We start from the raw sequence: 25,762 nt of genomic DNA on the forward strand, positions 1-25,762 counted from the left end.
AGGAGAAGGGGCAGGGTCCGAGCTCCTTTAGCCGGGGACCACTACACCTTGATCCCAGGATACCCTCCCAGGTGACTCAGGCAGCATGACCTGGTCGCGTTACCTCTCACCCCTCCCACCTCAGGTATAGCAGCTTCCGCTAAGGGAAGTAGTCCCCGCTCGGAAGCTAGAATCGGTCCGGAAGCAGCATCAAGTCCTCGGAAGCCGGTAGGTCGCGGGGAGCAGTCGGTGCAGCCTATCACTGGCAGGGGGTGTGGCCTATCCCTGACAGTGGAGCCTATCCCCGGAGGGGCGTGGCCTAACCCAGCCTGGGAGCGCGGGGCGTGACATATCCTTGGAAGGGGTGTGGTCATACCGCCCCCGCGGATCCCTCCGCCTGCGCCAGTGGGACTGAGGCTAAGCGAGCCGCCATTTTGGACGTTGGTCTGCTACTTCCTCTTCTGTGTCGCTGCCACAGCTGTTCCCCATCCGCTGTTGGTCCGGTGAGTGTGCTGTCTCCTGGGGCCGCTGCCTCCAGGGACAATAAAGAAAGGAGGCCTCGGAGCCAGTTGGGGGGAGGGAGCGGTCAGGACCGAGGTCAGCTAGGACGGGGGCGCGGCTCCGAGGCGCGGGCATCGGCCTCTCTGTTAGTCTTAGAATCCCGTGGGAGTGGGTTAGGGCCCCTAGGAAACCTCACTCCCATGCGCGGAAGAGTAGGGCCTCGCGCCCTTGGAAGAGCCGGCCCGGGCACCTTTGTCTTGAGACAAGTTTTCCTCTTAAGCCACCGCCTCATCCTGGTCACCGGAGACGCGTCCCCCACAGAGCTATTTTCCCAGTTGGCAGAAACCAGGAGGGGACACGCGTGGCCCTCACGTTGTGCCATAATGGGGGTGGAATCACTACATTCCACGAATGGGGGCGTGGGCCTTACCAGGCTTGTCTTGAGTGAGGGGAGTTTAAGGGGAGGAAATCACTACTGGGCCACGGGTGGGGCCGTGGGTTTGGCATCACTGGGTCCCACGAGTGTGGACTGGGGGACGAGGAAATACCCTTTTGGGCCTGAGGGATTGGGGGATATACCTAACTTGGTTTATGCCCATGGACCCCCTTCTCAGAATCTTGTTTTACATTCATAGAATAAACCACATTAAATTAAAAAGAAAACCAGTTATTCTGAAATACACCTACAAATTTATTATCAAAAAGTTAATGTGTCCGGGGTTAAGACCTCGGCCCCTGTTCTGTGGGCCATTAGCTTTAAAAAACCATTGTTGTTAGCAGCATGGCCGTTTAATTTTTTTTTCTTTTACTCTTTACTTAAAAAAAATTAACCATTAATGGAAACACTGAAATAGAAAAAAACATTTTTTAAACCCTTCCCAAAACATGTTTGGAACAGTGTCTAGGTCTGTGATTTCATAGGTAAAAGGTGTTCTTGGATGAAGGAACTTCCTTTTCCAATTTAGGCTTGTCTTAACCTTGTCCTTAACCTGAGGACTGTGTACTTTATGTTTTTAATTTTATTTCAATAACTGTTTTAGTATGATTGACTTCCATGTCATCCTTTGCATTTTATTTTATGTGTTTAAAAACATCTGAGAAGATAATGAAGAAAAGGAGAGGAATGGATTTGGCATGGGGTCAAACAGCTCTTATATGTCAGAGGCAAGGCTTGCTCAGGTCTTCTTGATTTTGAGGCTCCACTAGGATTATTGCTTTGTATGTGCTATGGTATGTGTAGTACTTTGTTGTTGAACTGCTGAATAGTATTGTATAATTAGATGAGAGAATATACAAAATAATGCAGTGTAGATTCTTGCTTTCTATAAAACAAATTTTAAATAACCTAGCTTTAAAAACATTTTGAATTTTTAAAACTAAAATTTTCAGTGAAATTCAGAATTATATTTTCCCATTACTCATTTTTCTTCCAGTTTACATTGCTGTAAGTTGCTTAGATTGCATAAAAGTGCTGTTTTATTAGCGTTGTGTGAATTTGATTTTAGACATACACCTGCTTAATTTGGGACCTACTGCTTTTAAAACAGATGGGATTGAGCCATTTTTGTGTGCTTTATATAATAGTCTGGATTAAAGTATACAGAATTCACTGGACTGTGAGTGCTTTACAGTGCAGCAAAACTAATGATTCACTTACTTAATTTAGTGCCATTTAATGCAATAGGGAAGTCCTAAGTTCATGACAGATATGTTTGTATACTTCCAGTCTTTCTTGCTCAGTCCAGATTTCCATGATAGCAGCTATAAAGTACTCTTGGACTGCAGATTTTTTTTTAATGTCTTCAACATACACTTAAGGAGGCATCTAGGTGGTTTAGTGGATAGATAGAGAACTGAGCTTGGAGTCAGGGGTCTGTGCCTGGAATCAGGAAGACCTGAGTTCAGATTCAATCTCAGACACTTAGCTGTGTGACGTTGGGCAAGTCCCTTAACCTCTGTCTTAATCCGCTAAAGAAGGAAATGGTGAAACCACTCTAGTATCTTTGCCAAGAAAACCCTGTACAGTATGGCCCACAGGGTATCAACATGAGATATGGACATGACTGAACAACAATAATCACATACTTCCTCACAAATCTTTTATTTTGGTTACCATAGTAATTCCATTCTCAATCTATTTTGAAGAGAATGCAAAAATTGAATCTTGAATGTGTGGTAAAAAAAAGTTTGATCACAATTTGATTGTGATTTATGGTGTGGCATAAGCGTAAACCTATCCTGTTACATAGAAGTCTGTTAGTTCAGCCATTCTAGTAATTTACACTTCCTCAAATTAGATGACAATTATCCTGAGTGATACTGTATGCCTTCTTCATCACCAAAGAAAGTCCAGGATAGTTTACCTTTTTTTTTGTTGTATTCTAGTTCTTTAAAAAGTGATAATCTCTTGTTTTATGTGGCTAAATAGAATATTTGAATAAATGATTATTCTTTCCAAATTGTATTTAATATAGTTTATTGTAGCTGTCTTTGGAAGGAAGTTTGGATCAGGTGTACCTCTGTCACTTAAGTTGATCTTGTGCTCCCCTTATATCCATCAAAGCCACTTTCATCCTGGGTGATTTTTCTTCATGTCTTCCCATAAATCTTCCACAGAGCAACTCTCTCAGTGGTGTGGAGGCTCTCCTCTAGATATTTTAACATTTTGGAAGTACCAGAATAGCAGTTGGTCTATCTATCTTGCTGTATTACCAGCCTACCTACTTTTCTGAACACAGATTATCTTAAGATACTTTTTTTTTAAATCCTTGCTTTACATCTTAGGGTCAAGACTTTATGTTGGTTCCAAGGCAAAAAGAGATAGTAAGGGCTAGGCAATGGGAGTTAAGTGATTTGCCCAAGGTCACACAGCTAGGAAGTATATGAGGTCACATTTGAACTCAGGACTTCTCATCCCTTGGCTTGGTGCTCTAGCCACTGAGCTACCTAGGTGTTCTCTGTCCTAGAAACTTTCAATACTATTTTTTAAATTTAAAAATTAAAAAAACCCTACCTTCCTTCTTAGAATCAATACTATGTATTGGTTCCAAGGCAGAAGAGCAGTAAGGGCCAGGCAATGGGAATTAAATGACTTGCCCAGGATCACACAACTAGGAAGTGTCTGAGGCCACATTTGAACCTAGGACCTCCCATCTCTGGGCCTGGCTTTCTATCCACTGAGCCATCCAGCTGCCCCTAATACTATTTCTTGAATGCAAGCTGTTGGTAGAATGCTGCTCCTCTTAATGTCTACTATGCATCTCTCTGATGTTTTGATTCTTTAGAGATTGAGGTATTTTGTGATTTGAAAGAATATAATATCACTGGAAAAATATTGTTGTTAACTAAATCCCCAAAGATAGGTTTATTTCAGGGATAAATGTGAAGTTAGAGAAAGTACTGTCTGGTGTAAGTGCCATATAGTTAACTTTCCTCTTCTGATCAGTGCTGAGTCTGGCTTATTGGACCATTTTCAGTGTACGTCTCAAATCTATGATGAGTCTGGCTCTGATGAGCCAGTTTGATCTCTTCATCTGACTTGTAGTCCAAATCGTACATTTCTTATCTATTTGGTTTTTTCTGTGTGGATTAAGCCAAATGGGTTTCTATTAGATCATTATGTATCCTTTTGGGGAGGCTTTGTAAGTGTTCATAAGATCATTAAACTAGAGTCTCTAGAGCAGTGATTCCCAAAGTGGGTGCCACCGCCCCCCTGGTGGGTGCTGCAGCAATGGGGGGGGGCGGTGATGGCCACAGGTGCATTTATCTTTCCTATTAATTGCTATTAATTTCCAGGGAGCTAAGTAATATTTTTTCTGGAAAGGGAGCAGTAGGCCAAAAAAGTTTGGTCCCTTCATTTTATAGAGGAAGAAACTGAGGCCTAGGAGGACTTTATGTAAGATAACACAAATTTTAAACACCAGAGACAGAATTTGATCCCTTGTGACTCCAAAACCAGTGCTCTTTTTTAGGGCTTTTGAAATAAAGAGCACAAAGTCATGTATAAACAAGAGTACTTGGAGGACTTCACCACTACAGGGAATGTCTCCCATTTGGACACTGATAGACATAGTAGCAATTACTTCTGTCCTCTCCAAATCTTCTCTTTTGCAGCATTTATCAAGGAATACTTTTGATCTTGATATGTTTGGGAGCTAGCTCATTGGAGGAGAGCCTGTAAGGTAGCATGTTACTATGTCAGTAAGCTTTTTTAGTCAACAATCAATGCTAAACAGTGGAATCCTGTATTCTCTGATCCTTTCAGCTAAGTATATAGCTAGTGCTTTAGACCGGGATGTGGTGGAACTGAGGAGGCTCTGATCCTTCCCTTTCTTTTCCCATACCCTCTATACCTATGGGGACTATTGTGAATAGAAAGCTATGCAGAACTAGAACTTTGCCCTTGCATGAATTTATCTGGGAGTTATTTGGGGTACTTTTGGGGCAAGAACATAAAAGTAGTTTTTAGCACTTTGAAAGAGAGCTCCTGAGATCCCAGGGAACCTCCTTATTGTTGGCCTTTGTGAATTGCTTTTAATTGTCTTAGAAATGGCTTTTACCTGTGGATTTTGAAATATTTATTAAAATTGTTTAAGCCCCAGGGCTTTGGGTGATCTATTGTAACAGATGTAGAACCTGCAACTCAGTTGTGAAGGTATCTTCTGTTGTAGAATATCCTTTGTGAATATCCCTTCTCATGGCTTCATCCCTGATACGTCTATATAAAACATTTTCAAAAATTGTTTGGAAGGTAAGCATGTGAATCTTTGGTTGTTAGTGTCCTTATCTCTGTTTTTCATTCAGTTGGCAAGTCTTTAGCAGCACTCCCTCTGTTCTAGTGCCACTGCCTTGGGTGCTAGGGAGACAGAGACAAAAACAAAGCAGTTCCTGCCCTTTAGGAGCTTTCATTCTACCAGAGGAGACCACACATTAAATTAGATACCAGGTAGTTCTTGGGAAGGAAGTAGCAGCTTGGGGGAAATCAGTTAAGTGGTCAGTAAAGAGTTGGTGTTTGAACTGAACTTTGAGGGAAAAGAATTTTAAGAGCTAGATGTGAAGAGGGAGGACCTCCAGGAATGCTTTGGTGGGATGGAAACACCTGGTTAATGTCATTTAGACCAGAAATGGGATGTTGGATGTAAAGAACAGCAAAAGGCCAACTTAACTGTAGTTTTTGTCATTGTTGTAGAATTTCCTCTCAATTTTCAAATATTTTGAGAATTCATCCTTTGGCACTTACAAAATTATATTAACTCTAATGTGGACCTACTCCCTGCATACTTTCTTTGGCCTATTTTCTTTTTCTCACCTTTTTTCCCTTAATGCTCTTTTCATTTTCTTATATGGTATATCAGGTACTGAAGTGTGAGAATACAAATATGATCTGCTATCACTGATGAAGAAAATGTTTTATGGAAATATTTACAGACCATTTTCATTTTCTGTTGTCCTAGTTTCTACCACACTGTTTTTTTCCCCTCTTGCTTCTTTTTTCTTTTCTCACATTTCTTTTTTCTCTCCCTTTTTTGCTATTTTATAGTTCATTAATGCTTATAGATCTTCCATTATCTTCCTCCAAAAAGTCTTGCAAATGAGTTTATACTCTTAAGCAAAATTTCTGAGAATGTTCTATTTAAACGTTTGTATCAGGGATGAAGCCATGATGAGATGGGACTTTCACAAAGGATATTCTATAGCAGAACAGATTTTCACAATTGACTGGGTTGCAGGTTTACATCTGTTACAATGGATATGTTGGCCCTTGGCTACCTTGTTTTCTGCTTTCAAAGGAAATTGGTTATATACCGCCCAAACCATTTTCTTTCTGGGTACTTTTGATCTCATTGTAATTGTTGATTTATATCAATTAAACTTCCATAGGAAAAGGTGGCAGTCCATAATGATGTTTTTTTCTTCAGCATTTTTTCAAATTTAGAGCTCTTTTAATTGTATACCATGTGGTTTCATCTTTATCAGTTTTTCATTTGTAAAATTAGTGAGAATACTTGTAAGATAACTCTCAATTTTAAAATTACATTCTAAATTCTGGTTTTCATTGTTAAGTTTATGAGAAACTTTTAAGACTAGCATGGGATGCAGAGAATAGATTACCTGAATTAACATAGCATATTGATGCTCATAAGATGTACATTAGTACTAATTAGCTAATTGTTATACATTTCCTGGAAATGCTGCAATTAACAAAAAGCAGAAATAACTTCTTACATATTACATATGTAAATACAGATGTATGTGTATATATTTACATTTATGTGATTGCATTTGTAGCTGTTTTTCAGCTGTTCTGTTTTTAAGATTAATTTGTATAATATAGGATATAAGCCATATACATAATTTTGTTTTTGATAAATTTGAAATCAATTCATGTAGTATGTATGAGATATCTCCTCTTCTTTCTTCATTAAATTAGGAAACAAATTTCAAAATCATTTGAATGAGGTTGCCATCCTGAAATGTAATCCATTACCACTAATTAATTTTTTTGCCCTTTGGTTACTTTCTAAATAGATTATTGGATAATATTAATTTAAAAAAGTGATTAAAATAGCAAATAAAAATTCAAAAATAAAATCTCTGAGTCATCTTTCTCTTGGGTATGCTACCTTTAGTTTTAGGAAAACAGAATTTTCCAAAGTTAGCCTTCAGTAAATTCCACCTAAGTTTCATGTCACTGAGTCTTTGTAGGAATTAGGGTAGGGAATAGTAGAGCAGAGGAATGCCTAACCAAAAATGCCTTTCTGGGACTTCCTGACTTAAGTAGTTGTAGGCCATTTATATATTCAGTAATTGTTTGGGTGTTCTGGGAGGACTCCCACCTTTGGTGTTAAGCTCTTTTCAGGGCTGCTTATTCACCTTTGGTATTCACCTTTCACCCACTCTCACCTGTGTGGCTCCTGGAAGCTATAGTATGTGCAGTAGCCACACCTTCATAAATTGTCTTGGGAGAGAGGCTAAAACTAGGTTAAAGGTCCTAGGACCTTTGGTGAATTAGGGGTATGTCTACCTCAAGCATATGAAGAGTGGATGAAAACAATTTGTTCCAGAGGCCATGAAGGTGGCTGAAGCAGGCTCTGTGGAGTGCTTACAGCTTGGTCATACATAGAGGATGCCAATGTCATCCATTGCACTCTAGACTATTGCCAGTTGCCCTGACTTGCCCTGCCACTGGACGAAAATAGAAGAGTGAGGCTGATGACTTTGTGCAATTCTTTCTCATTTAAATCCAATTCCAGCACTAGTTGAGACATTCCACGAGTTCATTTGGTCCTCAAGAAAGGATGAATAACAAAACCAGATGCCAATCTTTGTGACTAGAACTTGGATTAGTGTTCTGCTGAATTCTTTGAATTCTTTTAGTGGTATAGGTTAATAAAAAATTATCAAATTAGCAGGTCTATGAATATTTGGGGGGGAGCTCTAAATTGGTCCACTTACTCTTTTTTTTTTTTTAATACCCTTAACTTCATCTTAGAATCAATACTATGTATTGTTTCCAAGGCAGAAAAATGATGGTAAGGGCTAGGCAATGGGGGTTAAGTGACTTGCCCAGGGTAACAAAGTTTAGGAAGTGTCTGAGGCCAAATTTGAACCTAGGACCTCTGGTCTCTAGGCCTGGCTCTTAATCTACTGAGCCATTCAGCTGCCCCCTGGTCCACTTATTCTTTTTTTTTTTTTTGTAATTTTTTTTAAACCCTTAACTTCTGTGTATTGATTCCTTGGAAGAGTGGTAAGGGTGGGCAATGGGGGTCAAGTGACTTGCCCAGGGTCACACAGCTGGGAAGTGTCTGAGGCCGTATTTGAACCTAGGACCTCCTGTCTCTAGGCCTGACTCTCAATCCACTGAGCTACCCAGCTGCCCCCTCCACTTATTCTTTTTTTTTTTTTAAATTTTTAATCATTTATTAATATTCATTTTTAACATGGTTACATGATTCAAACTCCTACTTTCCCCTTCACCACCCCCCCTCCCGCTCTCCCCCCACCCATAGCCGATGCACATTTCCACTGGTTTTAACATGTGTCCTTGTTCAAGACCTATTTCCAAATTGTTGTTAGTTGCATTGGTGTGGTAGTTTCGAGTCCACATCCCCAATCATGTCCACCCCGACCCATGCGTTCAAGCATTTGTTTTTCTTATATGTTTCCTCTCCTGCAGTCCTTCCTCTGGATGTGGGTAGCGTCTTTACCATAAATCCCTCAGAGCTGTCCTGTGTCATTGCTTTCTGCTGGTACAGAGGTCCATTACATTCGATTTTACCATAGTATATCAGTCTCTGTGTACAGTGTTCTTCTGGCTCTGCTCCTTTTGCTCTGCATCAGTTCCTCCCTCCACTTATTCTTAAAGCAATTTAGAACTACTCAAAAAGGCATTAAGCTATGTATACTCTTTGACCTAGGAATACCATTACTAGACTTGTACCTCAAAGAGATCAGAGAAAGTGAGAAAGGAATGATTTGTACAAAAAGATAGCTGTTCTGGGGGCAGCTGGGTAGCTCAGTGGAGTGAGAGTCAGGCCTAGAGACAGGAGGTCCTAGGTTCAAACCTGGCCTCAGCCACTTCCCAGCTGTGTGACCCTGGGCAAGTCACTTGACCCCCATTGCCCACCCTTACCACTCTTCCACCTATGAGACAATACACCGAAGTACAAGGGTTTAAAAAAAAAAAAGATAGCTCTTCTTTTTGTAGTTGCAAAGAATTGGTAACTCAGGTGATGCAACCCCACTGGAGAAAGACTGGACAAATTTTGTTATATAAACGTAATGTGATACTAAAGAATGGGATGAAAAAAACTCAGAGAACTTGAGAAGGCATGAATCAGTTGACACAAAGTGAAGTGAACAGAACTAGTAAAACAATTTACAAATAGCAATTTATAATTCTGTAAAGAAAAAGAAAATTTAAGAGACTCAAGAACTCTGGTCAATGCAGTGACCAGTCACAGATCCAGAGAACTGGAGGCAGAGCACACTACTTCTCTCCTAACATTTTCAGCCATGACCATTATATTGGATTTTTTTCTCCTGAGTATACATATTTGATAAAAGTCTTTTTTCTTTAAAAATTTTTGAGGAGGGATTAGAAGTGGAGAGAGGAGAGGTTAGATAGACTTAGCAAAATAGGGGAGTAAGAGAAGAATATCATCAAAACATTAAAAGTATAGAAGATCATTAGGAAACATAGACAGGGAGAATTGCTTTGAAAATAGATGAATTTGCCATATATTTAAAAAGATGAGTTGTAATATAGATTCTCATTTTAATGTACAATCTTTTTTTCTGTTCTGCTTTGTTCTAAATGTTCTTATTGGGTATCTTTTAAGTTCAGAATTTAAAAAGAAAAAAGGAAAGAACATACCTGGGATGGTGAAGGGGCAGCCTGGTGGGTGGTTTCAGTGGATAGAGTCAGGCCTGGAAATGAGAGGTCCTGGGCTTAAATATGGCCTCCGACATTTCTTAGCTATGTGACTTTGGGCAAGTCGCTAACCCCAGTTGCCTAGCCCTTACCATTCTTTTGCCTTAGAACCAATTAGACAATGCAAGGTCTATTTAAAAAAAAAAACTATCATAGGATGAAAGGAAGAAGACTTAGTGATGATATGACCTTCTATCTGAAGTGGATTTCTTCATGGAAGAGAGATTTGACTAGTATGTGTTTCAGATTCCTTGGCATTTAAAACCCTTTACAGTTTGCTTCCAGTATATTTTTCTAAGCTTAGTAAATGTTAACCTATATCACTAAAAGAATTCAAACAGGGGGCAGCTGGGTAGCTCAGTGGATTGAGAGCCAGGCCTAGAGACGGGAGGTCCTAGGTTCAAATCTGGCCTCAGACACTTCCCAGCTGTGTGACCCTGGGCAAGTCGCTTGACCCCCATTGCCTACCCTTACCACTCTTCTGCCTAGGAACCAATACACAGTATTGACTCTAAGACGGAAGGTAAGGGTTTAAAAAAAAAATTAAAAAAAAAAAAAGAATTCAAACAATTCAGTGGAACACTCTAATCCAAGTTCTAGTTACATTTCCTTTCTCTTTCCTGCACTCTACACTGTAGCTGAAGTGGCTGTTTTACTGTTCGTATATGACATTTCATCTCCCTCTGACTTTGCCTTGATTGTCTCTTAGGTCTGAAAGGCTCTCCCTCATCCCCTTTGTCTCTGGAGCCCATGTTCCTTCAAAGCCCTCCTTAAATGCCGTCTCCGTGAAGCCTTTTCTGATTTTAATTGTTGTTTGGCTTCATCCTCTCTCCTTACCATAATTGTAAAGTCTTATTACTCTACATTTACTTATCTGTGAGCATGTTGTATCTTTCCAGTAGAATTTGAGCTCTTTTGAGTCAGGTCATGTCTCATTTTTGTCTTGGTTTCCCAAGTACTTAATGTGTATAAAACTGGCATATAGTAGTAGGCATTTAATAATGTCATTTTGCCCTAGTTAACCTAATCTTTCTTGGACATTTAGACATCCTCACAGCTATCTGTTTCCAGATATTTCTCTGCTGTTCATGATTGAAAATTTGTGGAGCTCCTAAAGTAGAGGATTTTGAGCATTTTATTTTGCTATGTGATCTGGAGCTACAATAGAAGTGTTTTAGGATTATCCTCACTAGTCCATATTTAAAAAAAGAAACAATTTGGGGGAAAAAGATACTACTTATTGTAGAAATCTACTGTTACTACTATTAGTAAATCTGCTACTTACTGAGAAATTCAGATGATAACATTTGATTCATTTGTTTCTTAGTGCCATTTCTCTCCCCCCAACTGCCCCAAACACTTGCATTTTGGGGGACTGTGTAGATAGAAACCACTCCCTAAGTTTGTCCCACCTCACATCCCATTTTACATGCATACTTTGCGTGAAGGAGGGGGGACAGTAATAAAAAGGTATGGTGCATGAGAGGGGAGCTCCCTTTCTCTGGGTTGGCTTGGAGGTGGAAGATAGTCTTTGAGCCTCTGGTGCCAGCTGTGCACTCCAGGGATTTTTGTGGACTTTGGCCATCTTCCTGATTCAGCTTAGGTATTTAGCTAGGTGAAGTTTTCTGTCCCTTTCCTACATTTCCCTTTTTTCTTATATCTTCATTTTTATTAAAAACATAATTGTTAAGAGCTACTAACAGACTCCTTTCTTGAGAGTTAATTTTATAAACAGTGACCATACTCTTTTATAAAAATTAATATTACATTTAATAACTTTACTTTCATTTATAACAAGACTTAAACTTAATTTCTTTTCCTTGTTCTGAGTATTGCTTTTTTTTCTTCATTGACTTATTGGAAAATCATAGCAAAAGTTGTTTAGATCAGTGATGGGCAAACTATGGCCCGCAGGCCAGATGAGGCCCCCCGAAATGCTCTATCCCTGTGTGACATTATTCCTAATCTGACAGATACAACGAGTAGGATACAGTACAATGAAACTTTGAAAGAGTTGCCTTAGAAACAGACTGACAGATGAGCATTTCTCCTTTCTTTTGGTCCCCTCTTTAAAAAGTTTGCCCATCACTGGTTTAGATGAACAAGGAGTTGTATTGCTTTGGTAAGTTTGTATTTGCAGTCATTTTTTGAATATTAACCATCTCTTTAAGCTAGAAACTTAATTTAGCTCTATATTGAAATTTATAATTTACTCTGAAAATCATGCTGTAGCTGATTTTTGTGTAGGAAATTTTATAGCAACTTTTGGACAATAGCATTAAAATTCTGTCCTGGTACCCTTTCATGGCTTTTAGTTAATACTGTCTCCGATGGCATGTATGCCTGGGACCACCTTGCTAGGTTCTAGTTTAAGTACTGAAATTTGATGATCACTGAGATATGATTGATGGGTAGTAGATTTCAGGATGGATTTTATGAAGAGAACATTTTATTTAATGGAATACTTTTCATCAATTGCTTTTTCCCCAATACCAGTGATTCCCAAAGTGGGCGCTACCGCCCCCTGGTGGGTGCTACAGCAATCCAGGGGAGCGGTGATGGCCACGGGTGCATTTATCTTTCCTATTAATTATATTAAAATTTTAAAAAAATTAATTTTCAGGGGGCTAAGTAATATTTTTTTCTGGAAAGGGGGCGGTAGGTCAAAAAAGTTTGGGAACCACTGCCCTATACAAAGCAAAAAAAAAAAAAGGTCTTCAGTTTACTTCCTTTCCTGTATCTCTTCTTAAGTTTGTCCATTTTTTAGTTATTCTCAGGAGAGCTAGCTTTTGGTTTTAGGAAGTGAGTTGTTTTGAAGATAAATTTATCCATTTTTTGTTATTCTGAAGAAAAATAACTTTTGTTTTTAGAGACTGAGGTTTTTTTTGAAGATAAATAGAAATATTATTTGGGAGAAATAAAAACTGTCCTGCTTAAAAAGAGAATATTATCTGTGAGAGTTTGAGTTAATTGGTAATTGACACATAATTGTAGAACCTAAACCTTATTCTGTTAGTGTTCTAGTTCCTAGAGCTTAACTGGTTCCTGTAAATTTTGTTAAATTATCTCTTGTTGTAGGATTTGGCATGAAATAATTATTCTCTTGGATGGCACTATATATCCCTTTCCCAATCTCACCCTACCTTCCTTACTCCCCCTTCTCTCTTTTTATTTTTGTGTACAAGTGGATATTGGTGGCTAATTTATGCTGCCTTAAGCACCAAGTTCTTCCTAAGGGCTGAAACTTGATTAACAGGAAATGAGAAATCTAGATGACATCATCTGATTCATTTGTTTCTTAGTGCCATTTTTTTTCTCTCTCTAAACTCTTGGATTTTGGGAGACTTAAGAGGGTCTTTGTAGTTTCTTTTCCTTGTCTGAGTTTCTAAAGAATATGCTAAATGCAGCATAGGGTCTTTGAATGGCATTATTATAGCAAAAAAGTACTACCCCTCTAGCAATGCCACATGCCTCTTAAGTTTACATAGGTATTAGAATAGTTTTATAATGTTTTAGGGAATAGCTGTTTAGCAATTTATATTTCTTTTCATGTCTTCTCTTCTTGGAACTGTTGGAGTTTTGGTTGAAGAAATCAATAGACATGCTTTTTTAGTAGAAGGAGGTTAGAATCATAGCTCTAGGGTTTGAAAGAGGGATCTTAGCTGCCATCTAGAACAGTCCTCTCATTTTATAGTTAAAGAAACTAAGGCCCAGGAGAATAAAGTATTTGCCCAGGATCACATAGGCAATGAACATCAAATAGAATTTAAAGCCAGCGCCTCTGACTCCAGAGCCAGGGCTCTTTAAAGACAAGAGCAGTGGGATGGTATCTGTTCTGCTCCCCTGCTGTACCTTGTTGATTATGTCTTTTTTTTTTAAGTCTGGTAGTTTTTGTTATTTGTATGGTTAATTCTCATATTGCTCATCTGTTCTAACATTCTCTAATGTTAGACAAATGAGATTTGCATGGGCTTTCATTTTTCATGGAGCAGAAGGGAATGGGGTTTGGTTATCTATCATTAGAATAAACCAGCATATTATCTATAGCTACCCAAGGCAAAAATTTCAGAAAGTCATTAAAAAATACCCCATATTTACATTATTGGTGTGAACATAGGTGGCATTTACTAACCATACCTTTTTCCTTGTTTCTTCCTACCACCCCCCACAACCTTAGTTTGAATAATAACTCTTATATTTAATGATACGTAGTTTTTTCTTTTTGAAACTAATTTTAGGGATGACTATTTGTACTAATAGTATCTTATCAAATAACATTTTAGGTATAATGCCAATAGGAAATATGGAAGGTAGATGTATAGCCTTTGACACGCTCTGTTAAAATAGGCACTATAAAGATAATTTCAGCCAAAATTTTTACCTTAATAATGTAATGATAACCTTTTTATATGTAAATTCTTGACATAAAAATTAAACTAAAGCAGTTATATATTGAAAAAATGTAATGGAGCAGCTAAGTGGCTTAGTGGATAGAGAGTCAGACCTGGAGTTGGGAGGACCTGGGTTCAAATCTAGTCTCAGACACATCCTAGCTGTGCGACCCTGGGCAAGTCACTTAACCCCAATTGCCTAACCTTAACTGCTATTCTGCCTTGGAACTGATACTCTAAAACAGAAAGTGAGAGTTTTGTTGGTTTTTTTTTCCAAACTCTATCCATTTATTTTATTTTATTTCTTTTTTTTTAAATTTTAAACATTTATTAATATTCATTTTTAACATGATTACATGATTCATGCTTCTACTTTCCCCTTCACCCCCCCGCATTTCCCCCACCCATGGCCGACACACATTTCTACTGGTTTTATCATGTGTCCTTGATCAAGACCTATTTCCAAATTGTTGGTAGTTGCATTGGTGTGGTAGTTTCGAGTCCACATCCTCAATCATGTCCACCCCAACCCTTGCGTTCAAGCAGCTGTTTTTCTTATATGTTTCCTTTCCTGCAGTCCTTCCTCTGGATGTGGGTAGCGTTCTTTACCATAAATCCCTCAGAATTGTCCTGGGTTTTTGTATTGCTGCTGGTACAGAGGTCCATTACATTCGATTTTACCATAGTATATCAGTCTCTGTGTACAGTGTTCTTCTGGCTCTGCTCCTTTCACTCTGCATCAGTTCCTGGAGGTCTTTCCAGTTCACCTGGAACTTCTCCAGTTTGTTATTCCTTTTAGCACAATAGTATTCCATCACCAGCATATACCACAATTTGTTCAGCCATTCCCCAATTGAAGGACATACCCTCCTTTTCCAGTTTTTTGCCAGAAAGTGAGAGTTTTAATTTAAAAAAAGAAAGAAAAAATATTATTTTGGACTGCCAATTTGTTCATTATTTGTGTTAAGTTATTTCTACTTATAACAGTAGAAGCAGTAAGTCCTGGATGGGGGAAAGCAAGAGGCTCAAAGATCTAGTAGACTAGTGGAGTTCTCAGCTCTACTGCTAACTAGATGGAAGATCTTGTTTTAATGTCATCTGTAATATGAAGGAGTAAGATTAATGATCTCTAAAGCTCATTAATTCTTTTACTAAATTTGTGATTTTTTAACTTGTATTTGACTTTCAGACCAGGCAAGTTGTTTCTAAAAATGACTCATTGCTCCTGTATTTTCCTTGTAGGAAAGAAAAATCATGCTAGGCTCTGGGTTCAAGGCTGAACGTTTAAGAGTCAACTTGCGTCTTGTCATTAATCGCCTCAAACTGCTGGAAAAAAAGAAAAGTGAGTACTTTAGCTTGGCATTTACCTTGTTTTCCCCTTTCAAATTTTTCACTGGATCCTGGCTATTGTTTTCAGATAGATTCTCAGGCATTTTGCTTGCATATTTCGGTATTAGAGAAATATTTCTGGGTATAGGAAATGTTAGATGATTGAATCACTTTGAATTTTAGACTGTATAAATGCCCAGCAAAGGCAACTTGAAACATTCCATATTAAAGAAAAAAGCAATTAACTAATCAATAATCATTTAAGTGCCTGTCTAACATATGCTGTGCTGTAAGTATTGGACATACAAAGACAAAAATGAATTTCTTAACTCCTGAGTTCTTCCCAAATTGGAAGTTTTGTGCTGTACAAAACATTGGAAATATCTTGTACCTCTTCCTAGCTTTCTAGAGGCAGCTACAGAGCACACATCTGAAGGCAGGAAGACTTGGGTTTAAATTCAGCCTTAGACACTTAAGAATATGACCCTAAGCAAGCCACTTAACTTTGATTCACCTCAGTTTCCTTATCTACAAAATGGGAATAATAATAGCATCTATCTCCCAAGGCTGTTATGAGAATAAAATGAGACATATTTGAAAAGTGCTTGCAAACCTTAAAGTTATATATTCATACACATGAATAAATGCAGCTATTGTTATCAAAAGTAATCTTAAGGACAGCTGGGTGGCTCATTGAATCCAGAGCCAGGAGGTCCTGGGTTCAAATGTGACCTCAGACACTTCCTAGCTATTTGGACAAGTCATTTGACCCCCCATTACCTGGCCCTTATATCTCTTCTGCCTTGGAACCAATACATGATCTTGATTCTAAGATAGAAGGTAAAGGTTTTTTTTAAGTAATCTTGCTGAGGAAAAGTGCTCAAAAATCTCAACTGAGGTTTTTTTGAATGTTGAACTAATCTGGAAAAAATGACTTTTTTCTAAGTCTTATATTAGAGTTTTTATAGCCTAGTCAGTGCTTATTTATCCTGACCATGGAAAAGCTTATTATCAATATGTGAAGAATATGTATGATTTATGTCACAGCGGAACTGGCCCAGAAAGCAAGGAAGGAGATTGCAGACTATCTAGCAGCTGGGAAGGATGAACGGGCCAGGATTCGCGTGGAGCATATCATTCGAGAAGATTATCTTGTGGAGGCCATGGAGATACTAGAACTCTACTGTGATCTGCTCTTAGCCCGATTTGGCCTGATCCAGTCCATGAAGTAAGACTTGTTAAGCTCTGGATTTATGGATCATCCCCCATTCCCCTACTCCATTTTGTTATGAATGGACACGGGTTTTACATGGTTATATGGGGAAGCTGGCATGATGCTATTGTTTTTATCTGTAGCCTGCCATACTGATTCCAACTGAAGTAGCAAACTGAGGCATCCTTAAGAACAAAAGAGTTCAGTGCAGCCTTGAAGTCTGAAGTACTGAATTATCAGAATTTTGTTGTTTTTATATTTTCTTAGGGAACTAGATTCCGGTCTGGCTGAATCTGTGTCCACATTGATCTGGGCTGCTCCTCGACTCCAGTCTGAAGTGGCTGAGTTGAAAATAGTGAGTACAGTTGATTCTAGTAATTTTTGTAGTGCTTTGGAAATATGTTAAGGTAACTATCTAGGTGTTTGGTGCTTGTATTTAGTTCATATGGGTGGTAGTGGATTTTTTTTTTAGGATGGGAAGGAAATTGTACTTTTTTGTCACTATCTCTGGGAGGAAAATCTCTTGTTCTAATTTATTTTATAGATTGGTGAGTGGAATGTTTAGTATGGAGCAGGGGGGAAAAGGAATTGTTCTTTTCTCTAGTTGTTCATTGAGTGATTTCTGTATCTTTTCAGTGTTCTCTTATTTTTTCTAGGTTGCAGATCAGCTTTGTGCCAAGTATAGCAAGGAATATGGCAAGCTATGTAGGACCAACCAGATTGGAACTGTGAATGACAGGGTAATGAGCATACTTGTAAAAAATAAAATGAGCAAGTAGATACTTTTTTACTGCTGGGATTTTAGTAAGGTCACCTGAGTACCTAGATTAATATCAAGTTGTACATTTCTTAGTAAGAAAGGAGGAAAGGACAAAAGTGGGACAGTGTGGGATCATAAGTTAACAATGCTGTCATTCCATCTTTTGGTTTTTGGGGGGCAGTAAATAGACAGACTGTAACTTTGGTGGTTTGTTATCTAATCCTACTCCTATAATGTTGACTTATTTTATTTTTTACAATGTAGTCAACATTTATTCAATAAGCAACATCAAACGCCTTCTGTGTGTTAACCATTGTACTACCATTGGAGATACAAAGAATAAAATGACAATCCCTATCCTCAAGAAGCTGGCTTCCACTAACTAACTAACTAACTAACTAACTTACTAACTAACTATAACCCTAACCAACTGTGATTAAGAGAGGGAATAGTGGAGGAGGAAATCAGTCTAGTTGTGTCAGCAACTTAAATACTTTACTATTTCCCAGATTGGTCAATCAGCAAGCATTTATTATTCTGGGCTAATACTGTTGCTAGTCACTAAGCAAAGAGAGATAAAAATGGGATAGTTTTCCCATGTACCTAGGAAAAATACTAATACCACCTTTGCTCCTAATTGAATTTGTGACTTTGGGAAAAAGATTTCTCTTTGCTTTGCCTGTTTTTCAACTATATAAAAAGATAATTAACTCATTGAATGATTGTAATGAATAATAAATCCTTTTTGTACTAGCAAAGTCATAGTACATTTTCCAAATAATCTTTCTTTTGTTTTTTTTTCCCTAGCTAATGCACAAATTGAGTGTGGAAGCCCCACCCAAAATTTTGGTAGAGAGATACCTGATTGAAATAGCTAAAAATTACAATGTTCCTTATGAACCTGACTCTGTGGTCATGGTAAGTATGTATAGTAGGTCCATCTGAAGTAGGGGAGAGTGAGAGTCTCTCAGTAGGACCATCTTCCTGAAATGACTGTATTCCATGTGATGATTTATATTAAGAGAAACTGGTAATGCCTGTAGGGATTAAACCTCTGCCTTAGTCTCAATGGTGGTTTGTAGGAGTAGCAGCAACAGTATTTAAATATATATCACATTAAGATTGGCAAAACACTTTATAAATTTTATTAAATTTAATCCTCACAACAATCCAGGAAAGGAGTTTTTTGAGATGAGGAAACTGAGGTTTTCAGAGATTAAGTAATTTGCCCAGGGTCACCTAGATAGACTTTGACTGAGACCATATTTCACCATAAGTCTCCTGACTTCCAAATCTAACACTATACACTGAGCAGTTACTGTCCTTGCCCATCTCAGAGTTGTGCAGTTCCATTGAAGTAAATGGACCAAAAAACAAAAATCAACACTTTAAAAATTATGAGGGGCAGCTGGGTAGCTCAGTGGATTGAGAGCCATGCCTAGAGATAGGAGGTCCTAGGTTCAAACGTGGCCTCAGACACTTCCTAGCTGTGTGACCCTGGGCAAGTCACTTAACGCCCCCCCATTGCCTAGTCCTTAGCACTCTTCTGCCTTGGAACCAATACATAGTATTGATTTTAAGATGGAAGATAAGGATTAAAAAAAATTATGAAGTGTAATACAGATCTTGCATAGTATCATTAATAGTTATTTTTTCTGGCTTTTAAATGTATATAGACATTGAGAAATTCTTAATTACTTCATGGATTGTGAGATAACCCCCAAAATTCTGGGACTGTGGTGTAATTATATTGGCTTCTTTTTCCTTAGGCAGAAGCTCCTCCTGGAGTTGATACAGACCTTATTGATGTTGGATTCACAGAAGATGTGAAAAAAGGCGGGCATGGAAGAGGAGGTGGAGGTGGTGGATTCACCGCACCAGTTGGTCCAGATGGAACAGTGCCCATGCCCATGCCTATGCCTATGCCCATGCCATCACCAAGTTCTCCTTTCTCATATCCACCTCCAAAAGGACCAGTATGTGTGTGTGTGTGCGTGTGTGTGTATTAAGTCTTGAAAATGGAATGGGATGTGTTAGCTTTTAATAATCTGCAGTTGAAGATTGAAGAAGCAAAAATTTCTGCTATTAAGTCTAGTGTGAATTTGGGAAAAATAAGATTGATCATTGTAGTAAAGGCCTATCTCTTCAGTTGTATGTGATACAGCAGCAAAACAGAGAGAGAATACTGAAAAAACACCCCAAATCCATCTTTCTTGTGTGTCTCCCAAGCACCACTGAGTCTCATCGTAGTGGCTTTGTAACTCTTTCCCAAGTGGTTGGCAACAAGTTACAAAGAACCCTTTTGTAGTGAAAGATTGCTGTAGAGAAGAAAGGCTTCTATTGTTGGCCAAAGGTAGCTTTCCCAGGAAAGCCTGAGGAGTATTCTTTGGGATAGCATGCAGCAACTATTTTTGATTCAGACATTTGGATTAGAGGCTTTAGACCTATGTCATATTTTAGGTATGTTTTTTTTTAGGGCTCTTAATTTGTTGTTTTTTTTTTTGACCCAGATCTGAAATCTTTTCTAGTTACAGACTGAGGACAGTACTGTACCTATGATGTTGCTTTTCTCCTCTTACAGTCGGATTTCAATGGATTGCCAATTGGGACTTATCAGCCCTTTCCCAATATCCATCCACCTCAGATACCAGCAACTCCCCCAACATATGAATCTGTAAGTTCCTGAGCCTCCTTTTCTAAGCAGCAGTTGCAGAGAGAATCCCATGAAGAGGGCAGAGTAATTGTCACAGGGAAGGCACAGTTTCATTTAGCCCCTAGTACTAACGTGGTTTTTGCTGTGGTGCTTGGGTCCTGCTTCACACCTCTTGGGAGGTAGTGGTGGTGATTGTGCTTTGTTTCTCTGTGGTTGATCTCAGAACAGGAGAAGATGGTTACCAGAAAGAATAAGTACGATGCAACCCTAAGCAGCCATTTCTTTGGATCAGCTAGGCTGAAAAGTTAGTGGAGCATGTGTACCTGATGGTGTAGTTTTAGACTTGAAATACCGATTAAATACTACTTATTTGTCTTCTTAGAAACCATAAAAAGAGACATCTTTTAGAACTTAAAATACCCTTAGCACCTTTGGTACAGATTATATCTCCCAACTTTCTGCCAGTTCCAAATTCAGTGAAAGCAATTTGAAGCATGTTTCTACCAAATTGAATTTTGTAATAGCGGGGAAAAAAACAAAAACTTCCATTTATGTGTTGAGGATTACTGAAAGAGACACATAATATGAGTTATCCCCTTGAGAAAAAGTTCCTTGCTCCTAGGCCTGCACAGGTTCTTTTTTTGACTATTTAATATATTTTCTTTGCGGTTGATGCATCATAGGTTGGGTCTTGCCCTTTTTGTTCTTAGTCTTTTGGGTGGGGGCTTTGGCCAGTGCATGTGCTGGATCATTGCCTTGGATTTTCTGGGGACATAGGAGTGGAAGAGTTTCATCTTTCTTCAGGAATGTAGTACCTTCCCCCTGGCATGGAGTATTGGAGCTCTGGAAAGAATGTTATGCTGAGAATTTTCTACGTTTTTGCTTTGCTGTTAGCTGAAGGGGAGGAAGGACAGCTAGGGCTGGGTAGCTTTGCATCTTTGAGGGCTTGAGGGTCTTCTTTCTGTGGTGAGCAGTTTAGCTCTTGGTGTAAACTATTATATTCTCTTGAGTAACTTTCCCCCATAGTAACACTTTCTGTGTTTCAGGTTGATGATATTAATGCTGATAAGAATATTCCTTCTGCGCAGGTTGTTGGTAAGTATGGTATAATAACTTCTAACTTTGAGTGTTTTTCTTCAAATGTTTATTGAAGTCTTGAGTTTTTATATGTTATTATTATGAGTGCCTCTCAAAGCTTAATACTTGCTCAGCCTTCTGCTCTTGTTTCTCTGCTGTCAGAATTATCTATTCTCATAGCTTTCCATCTGTGTCTTCTGCTCTTCCACTAATTCAACAGGTTCAAAATGGAACTTCTATCCCTCCTCAATCAGTTAGTTCTTCCTTTCTCTTTCCTTATTTTTCTTGGTGATTTCACTATTAAAAATACATATGATGTACATATTAATCTTCAGAAGTGTTAGAATATCATAGTGTGCAGTTTGAGGAAACATCCTAATTAACCAGTCAACTTTTGTGCATTTTTAAGAGTTATATATTATCATTGAAAACAGATATATGCTTTGAAGTTTTCTTCTTCCATGTAAATGATTTTCAATGTAACTTTAGTTTCTATTTTTTAATTTGTGGTGTATTGATGCCTTTTAATTTCCCACTATGAATTCCTCTCCCTGCATTGAACTTTGTCTTGTGAGGGAAAAAAAAAACCAATAGTTAAGAAGTAGCACAAACAAAAACAACCTCTTCTGAAGTTGTATGCAAATTCCGTACCCATAAGCCTTTCCCCTCTCTACTAAAATTAGGAAAGTGTGTTGTATCTTTTCTTTGGTCTCAAGATTATTTCACTTAGTTCATCTGAGTTCAGCTGACTTTCAGTTTATTTGCTGTATTTGGGTTAGACTCTGTTCTTCAATTACAAAATCCATTCAGGTACCATCAAGTCCTTACTTTTTATTCCCATTTTCCCTCACTATATTCAGGGTCTTCATTTCCACCTAACTAGGTCACTTCATCAGTTTTCTCATGAGCCTCTCTTCACTCCAGGGTCTGCTTGTCACTTGCCTTGCTTTCAGAAATTTTCTTAATTTAGTCCCCTCTTATTTTTAACCATTTCCCCCATTCCCCATTTTCTCTGTCCCCCCAAACATACCTGACTTCCTTCCTGCCTTTCCTTTCTCTGTTCCTCTAGACCTCTCTTTTCTGTTAATAAATCCATCTACTGCTGAACACTCTTGTCACTAACCTTTTAGAGAACTTGGTCTTTACCACACAGTCAAGAGGCCTAGGTTCAAATCCTGCCTTACATACTTTGCAGCTCTGAGAACTTGGGTAAATCACTTTCCTTATTAGAGCTTCAATTTCCTGGTATGTAAAATGGGGATAATAATACTTGCATTATTGGCCTCATAGGTATGTTGTGAGGAAAGCACTGTGTAGCCCTTCTTTTTAAGCTCTAAACAAATCTGAGTAACTATTTTCTTATGTTTAATAGTTCATATATATTTAAGGCAGGGCCACATATCAGCATAATACTACTGTTAATCCCTAGCACAAGGCTGGGGATGCACTCAGGAAATGGTGACTGATTTACAGAGGAACTGGAGGACTTCAGGATTTCTGCATCTTTGGTTCCTGATGGAATTTTTTCTTCCAAAAAATTAAAAAATGAAAAATGACCTCAAAATAAAAGAACAAAACCTGATCTGGAAACTATTTTGCAATATAATAACATATATAATAATAGACCAATATTGACAGAACCATCTTCCTCCAAAAAGAAGTACTGATTAAGAAATTCCATGTTAGGATTAGCATTTTTAAAATGTGACCAATTTCACAGTAAGAGATTGTGAGGGTTCTCCTTAGAAGGTTGAAATAAAAGGGTTTTTTTGGGGGGGGGGGTAGTGCTAGGGTTGTATTTTCATTTTATGGGAAACCCTCAGTGAGGAATCTCCTTTTATTCCCATGTCTGTGAGGACCTTCTTTGTGAGGGTAGTTTTAGGATTGAATTGGGAGAGTAGAGTCATTTGGTCATTATGTGCATATGGTAGGACTTGAACTGAGGTCTTCTTTATGTAGTTCAAGGCCAGCTCTTTTTCCTCTGGGCCATTCTTCTTATAAGGCAAATGTTTAGCAGTAAATGCAAATCACCAAACCTCAAAATTGTAAGGAAACCTCAGAACTTATCTGATGCATCTGACTACAATCCCTTTAACAACATTCTTAATAGCTAAAGCCAAAGAAAAGTGAAACCAAATTTAGGATTAGCCAAAAGAGAATTTTAAACTAAATTTAGGATTAGATTATAATAAGAAAATATCCTTGCCCTCAAGGATTTTAATGAATCCTATAATTTAAATATTTCTCCATGTAGGCTTATTGGTGAATGTCTTTTGTTTGAAAATCAGTCTAATTAAACTTGAATATCTCCATAAAACTAAGATTTCCAAGTCCTAGTTAGTAACCCTGCTGATAGCCTCATGACAAACTTCTAGTAGAGCCCTTTGGAATTTGCCGTATTACAATTTGATCTATGCAAAAGAGTATAATATGAATATTATATATCCCATTGTCTGACTGTTATGTTAGCCTTTGACCTTCCTTTAAGCCCATTCCTCATTTAGAAAAGGAAACTCCCAAATAGGATTGGACCACAATTAGAAAAATACAGTTATTATTACTCTGAAGTACTTATTTGATTTAAGGGATTATAATTTTCTGTGTTTAAAAAAAAGACTATTTTTCCTAATGGGCTTGGTGATAAACTGGACTGATATATCTGGATTGAGTACGATCTGTTGTCTGAGGACCATCAGTCTATTTGAAATCCTTAAACACTGGGCTTTTGAGGCAGTATAGTATAGTAGAAAAAAACCATGGGCTAGGACTAGAGAAATTGAATTTCTAGTTCAGCTATTGACTAACTTAGTGACTAGACAAGGCAGCTCTCTGGGCTCTGCTTTCCTAAGAGGATTGAGTCAGTTGAACTCTTGAGCATCCTTTAATTTAATAAATAAAATAGAAAGCCTATCAGGCATTTGTAACTCTTTACTTGTTATTAATTAGGTCCTGGCCCCAAGCCAGAAGCTCCTGCAAGACCCACCTTGAAAACTACAGACACCTTTGACAACTTTGTGTTGCCTGAGTTGCCATCTGTCCCAGACACACTACCAACCACATCTGCTGGTGCCAACACCTCTGCATCTGAGGATATTGACTTCGATGATCTCTCTCGGAGATTTGAAGAGCTGAAGAAGAAAACATAGACCTTTTGGGGGCTGCACTACTCCAGTATGTGGGATTTGGGACTGAGCAGTTCTCTTCTTGTAATGAAGATTCCCATAGAAATCTGTTTCCTATATTAACGAATGCTCTCTTCCTCTTGAACTCTTTTCCTGCTGTACCAAATTCTGCTGCTTTTCAGCTCTTCATGACTTCAGGAGGCTAATAACTATTGGGGATCTTATAAGAACAATAGAGGAACAACTCCTGCAGGTGTGGATTGTTCCTTAAAATACACTTTGTCAGTCCCCTATTAGTGTGGTTACAGATTTTGTCCTTGACTATTATTCTGAAGCACCTCCACAGGGAAAAAGGAAAGGGAAAACACTGTGGGAGTCAGGTTGTGCTGGACCATGGGGAAGAGGGTATTATGAGGCTTTTCATCCCTCGGCCAAGGACCCAGACTCTTTGTAAAAGGACATTTCAGTGGGTGAGAAATAGGGGGAAGGTGAGTATTTCTCACTTCCTCAGGTAGAAGTGGAGGAGAAGACATTGGGAACTATAGTAATTGTTGCTGGAAGCTGGGCAATTTCATTGCATATATACTATTCCTGGCTACGGGATGCTCTCTTGCACCTGGATCTAGTTGCAAAGATTTTCTGGAAAAGTTGATGGCTTCTCTTAGTTCTGCTGGATTCTCAGGGAGCCCTCCGTGGCCTTTTACACACTTTTGTTTGAGTGCTGGGTTTCTCTTTCACAAGGGCCAGTGCTACAGTTTCCTGCTTTTTTCCATATCATATTCTGTTGGAAGTTGTTTGTCTTTTCTTCTTGAGTGTACTACTGGCACCTGAATGACTGTTCATAGGCGAGACAGAAAATGCCTTTTCAAGGGTTCTAGCTGCCTTAATACATGCATTCAAGTCTCTCTTAGTGAGGGAGCTGGAAGGTCCACTGCGAATAAGAGGGAAATCTATTTTTATTTGAATACTTTAAGATGACATGGAACTTTCAGTAATTTAATCAGAAAACTTTGGTGCCCAAGAGTGTAGTTGTTCTCTGCTTTCCCTGAATAGGCAGGTGGAGACTGACATCCCAATTTTTAACTTCTTTTTCTTCCTGTTAGCCAATGTCACTCTCCCTAGGGGAAGGCCTCCTGTATCAACTATGTGACTGGTCTTCTTTTCTGTGTAATATATTTGTAAAGAAGTTTCAAACAGCTTTTCTTTAATTTTTGGATTGATTTGTGTCATAGAGATTAGTAGTTCCTAATAAAGGTAATGATTCCATGCCCTGTTTTGCTACCATTTGGCCAGAAAGTGAAGGT

General features: G+C 38.4%; 1 protein-coding gene across 5 annotated transcripts; it reads left to right on the forward strand.

Annotated features, from left to right (window-relative positions):
* The first annotated feature begins 406 nt into the window (after positions 1 to 406).
* On the forward strand, positions 407 to 25,724 carry IST1 (IST1 factor associated with ESCRT-III). Of its 5 annotated transcripts, none has more exons than XM_044663134.1 (10): positions 407 to 482; positions 15,547 to 15,646; positions 16,681 to 16,861; positions 17,114 to 17,201; positions 17,503 to 17,586; positions 18,414 to 18,524; positions 19,376 to 19,582; positions 20,188 to 20,280; positions 21,306 to 21,354; positions 24,283 to 25,724. In XM_044663134.1, the coding sequence occupies exons 2-10, from the start codon at positions 15,559 to 15,561 to the stop codon at positions 24,480 to 24,482; spliced, it is 1,101 nt and encodes a 366-aa protein (XP_044519069.1). In that variant the 5' UTR covers positions 407 to 482; positions 15,547 to 15,558; the 3' UTR covers positions 24,483 to 25,724. The 5 variants fall into 5 exon arrangements, with proteins under 5 accessions (XP_044519069.1, XP_044519070.1, XP_044519072.1 ...); XM_044663135.1 differs by having other exon boundaries at positions 21,348 to 21,354; XM_044663137.1 differs by lacking the exon at positions 20,188 to 20,280.
* Positions 25,725 to 25,762: the final 38 nt, after the last annotated feature.

Source organism: Gracilinanus agilis, chromosome 2 (genome assembly GCF_016433145.1).
Source record: "Gracilinanus agilis isolate LMUSP501 chromosome 2, AgileGrace, whole genome shotgun sequence".
Lineage (NCBI taxonomy): Eukaryota > Metazoa > Chordata > Mammalia > Didelphimorphia > Didelphidae > Gracilinanus > Gracilinanus agilis.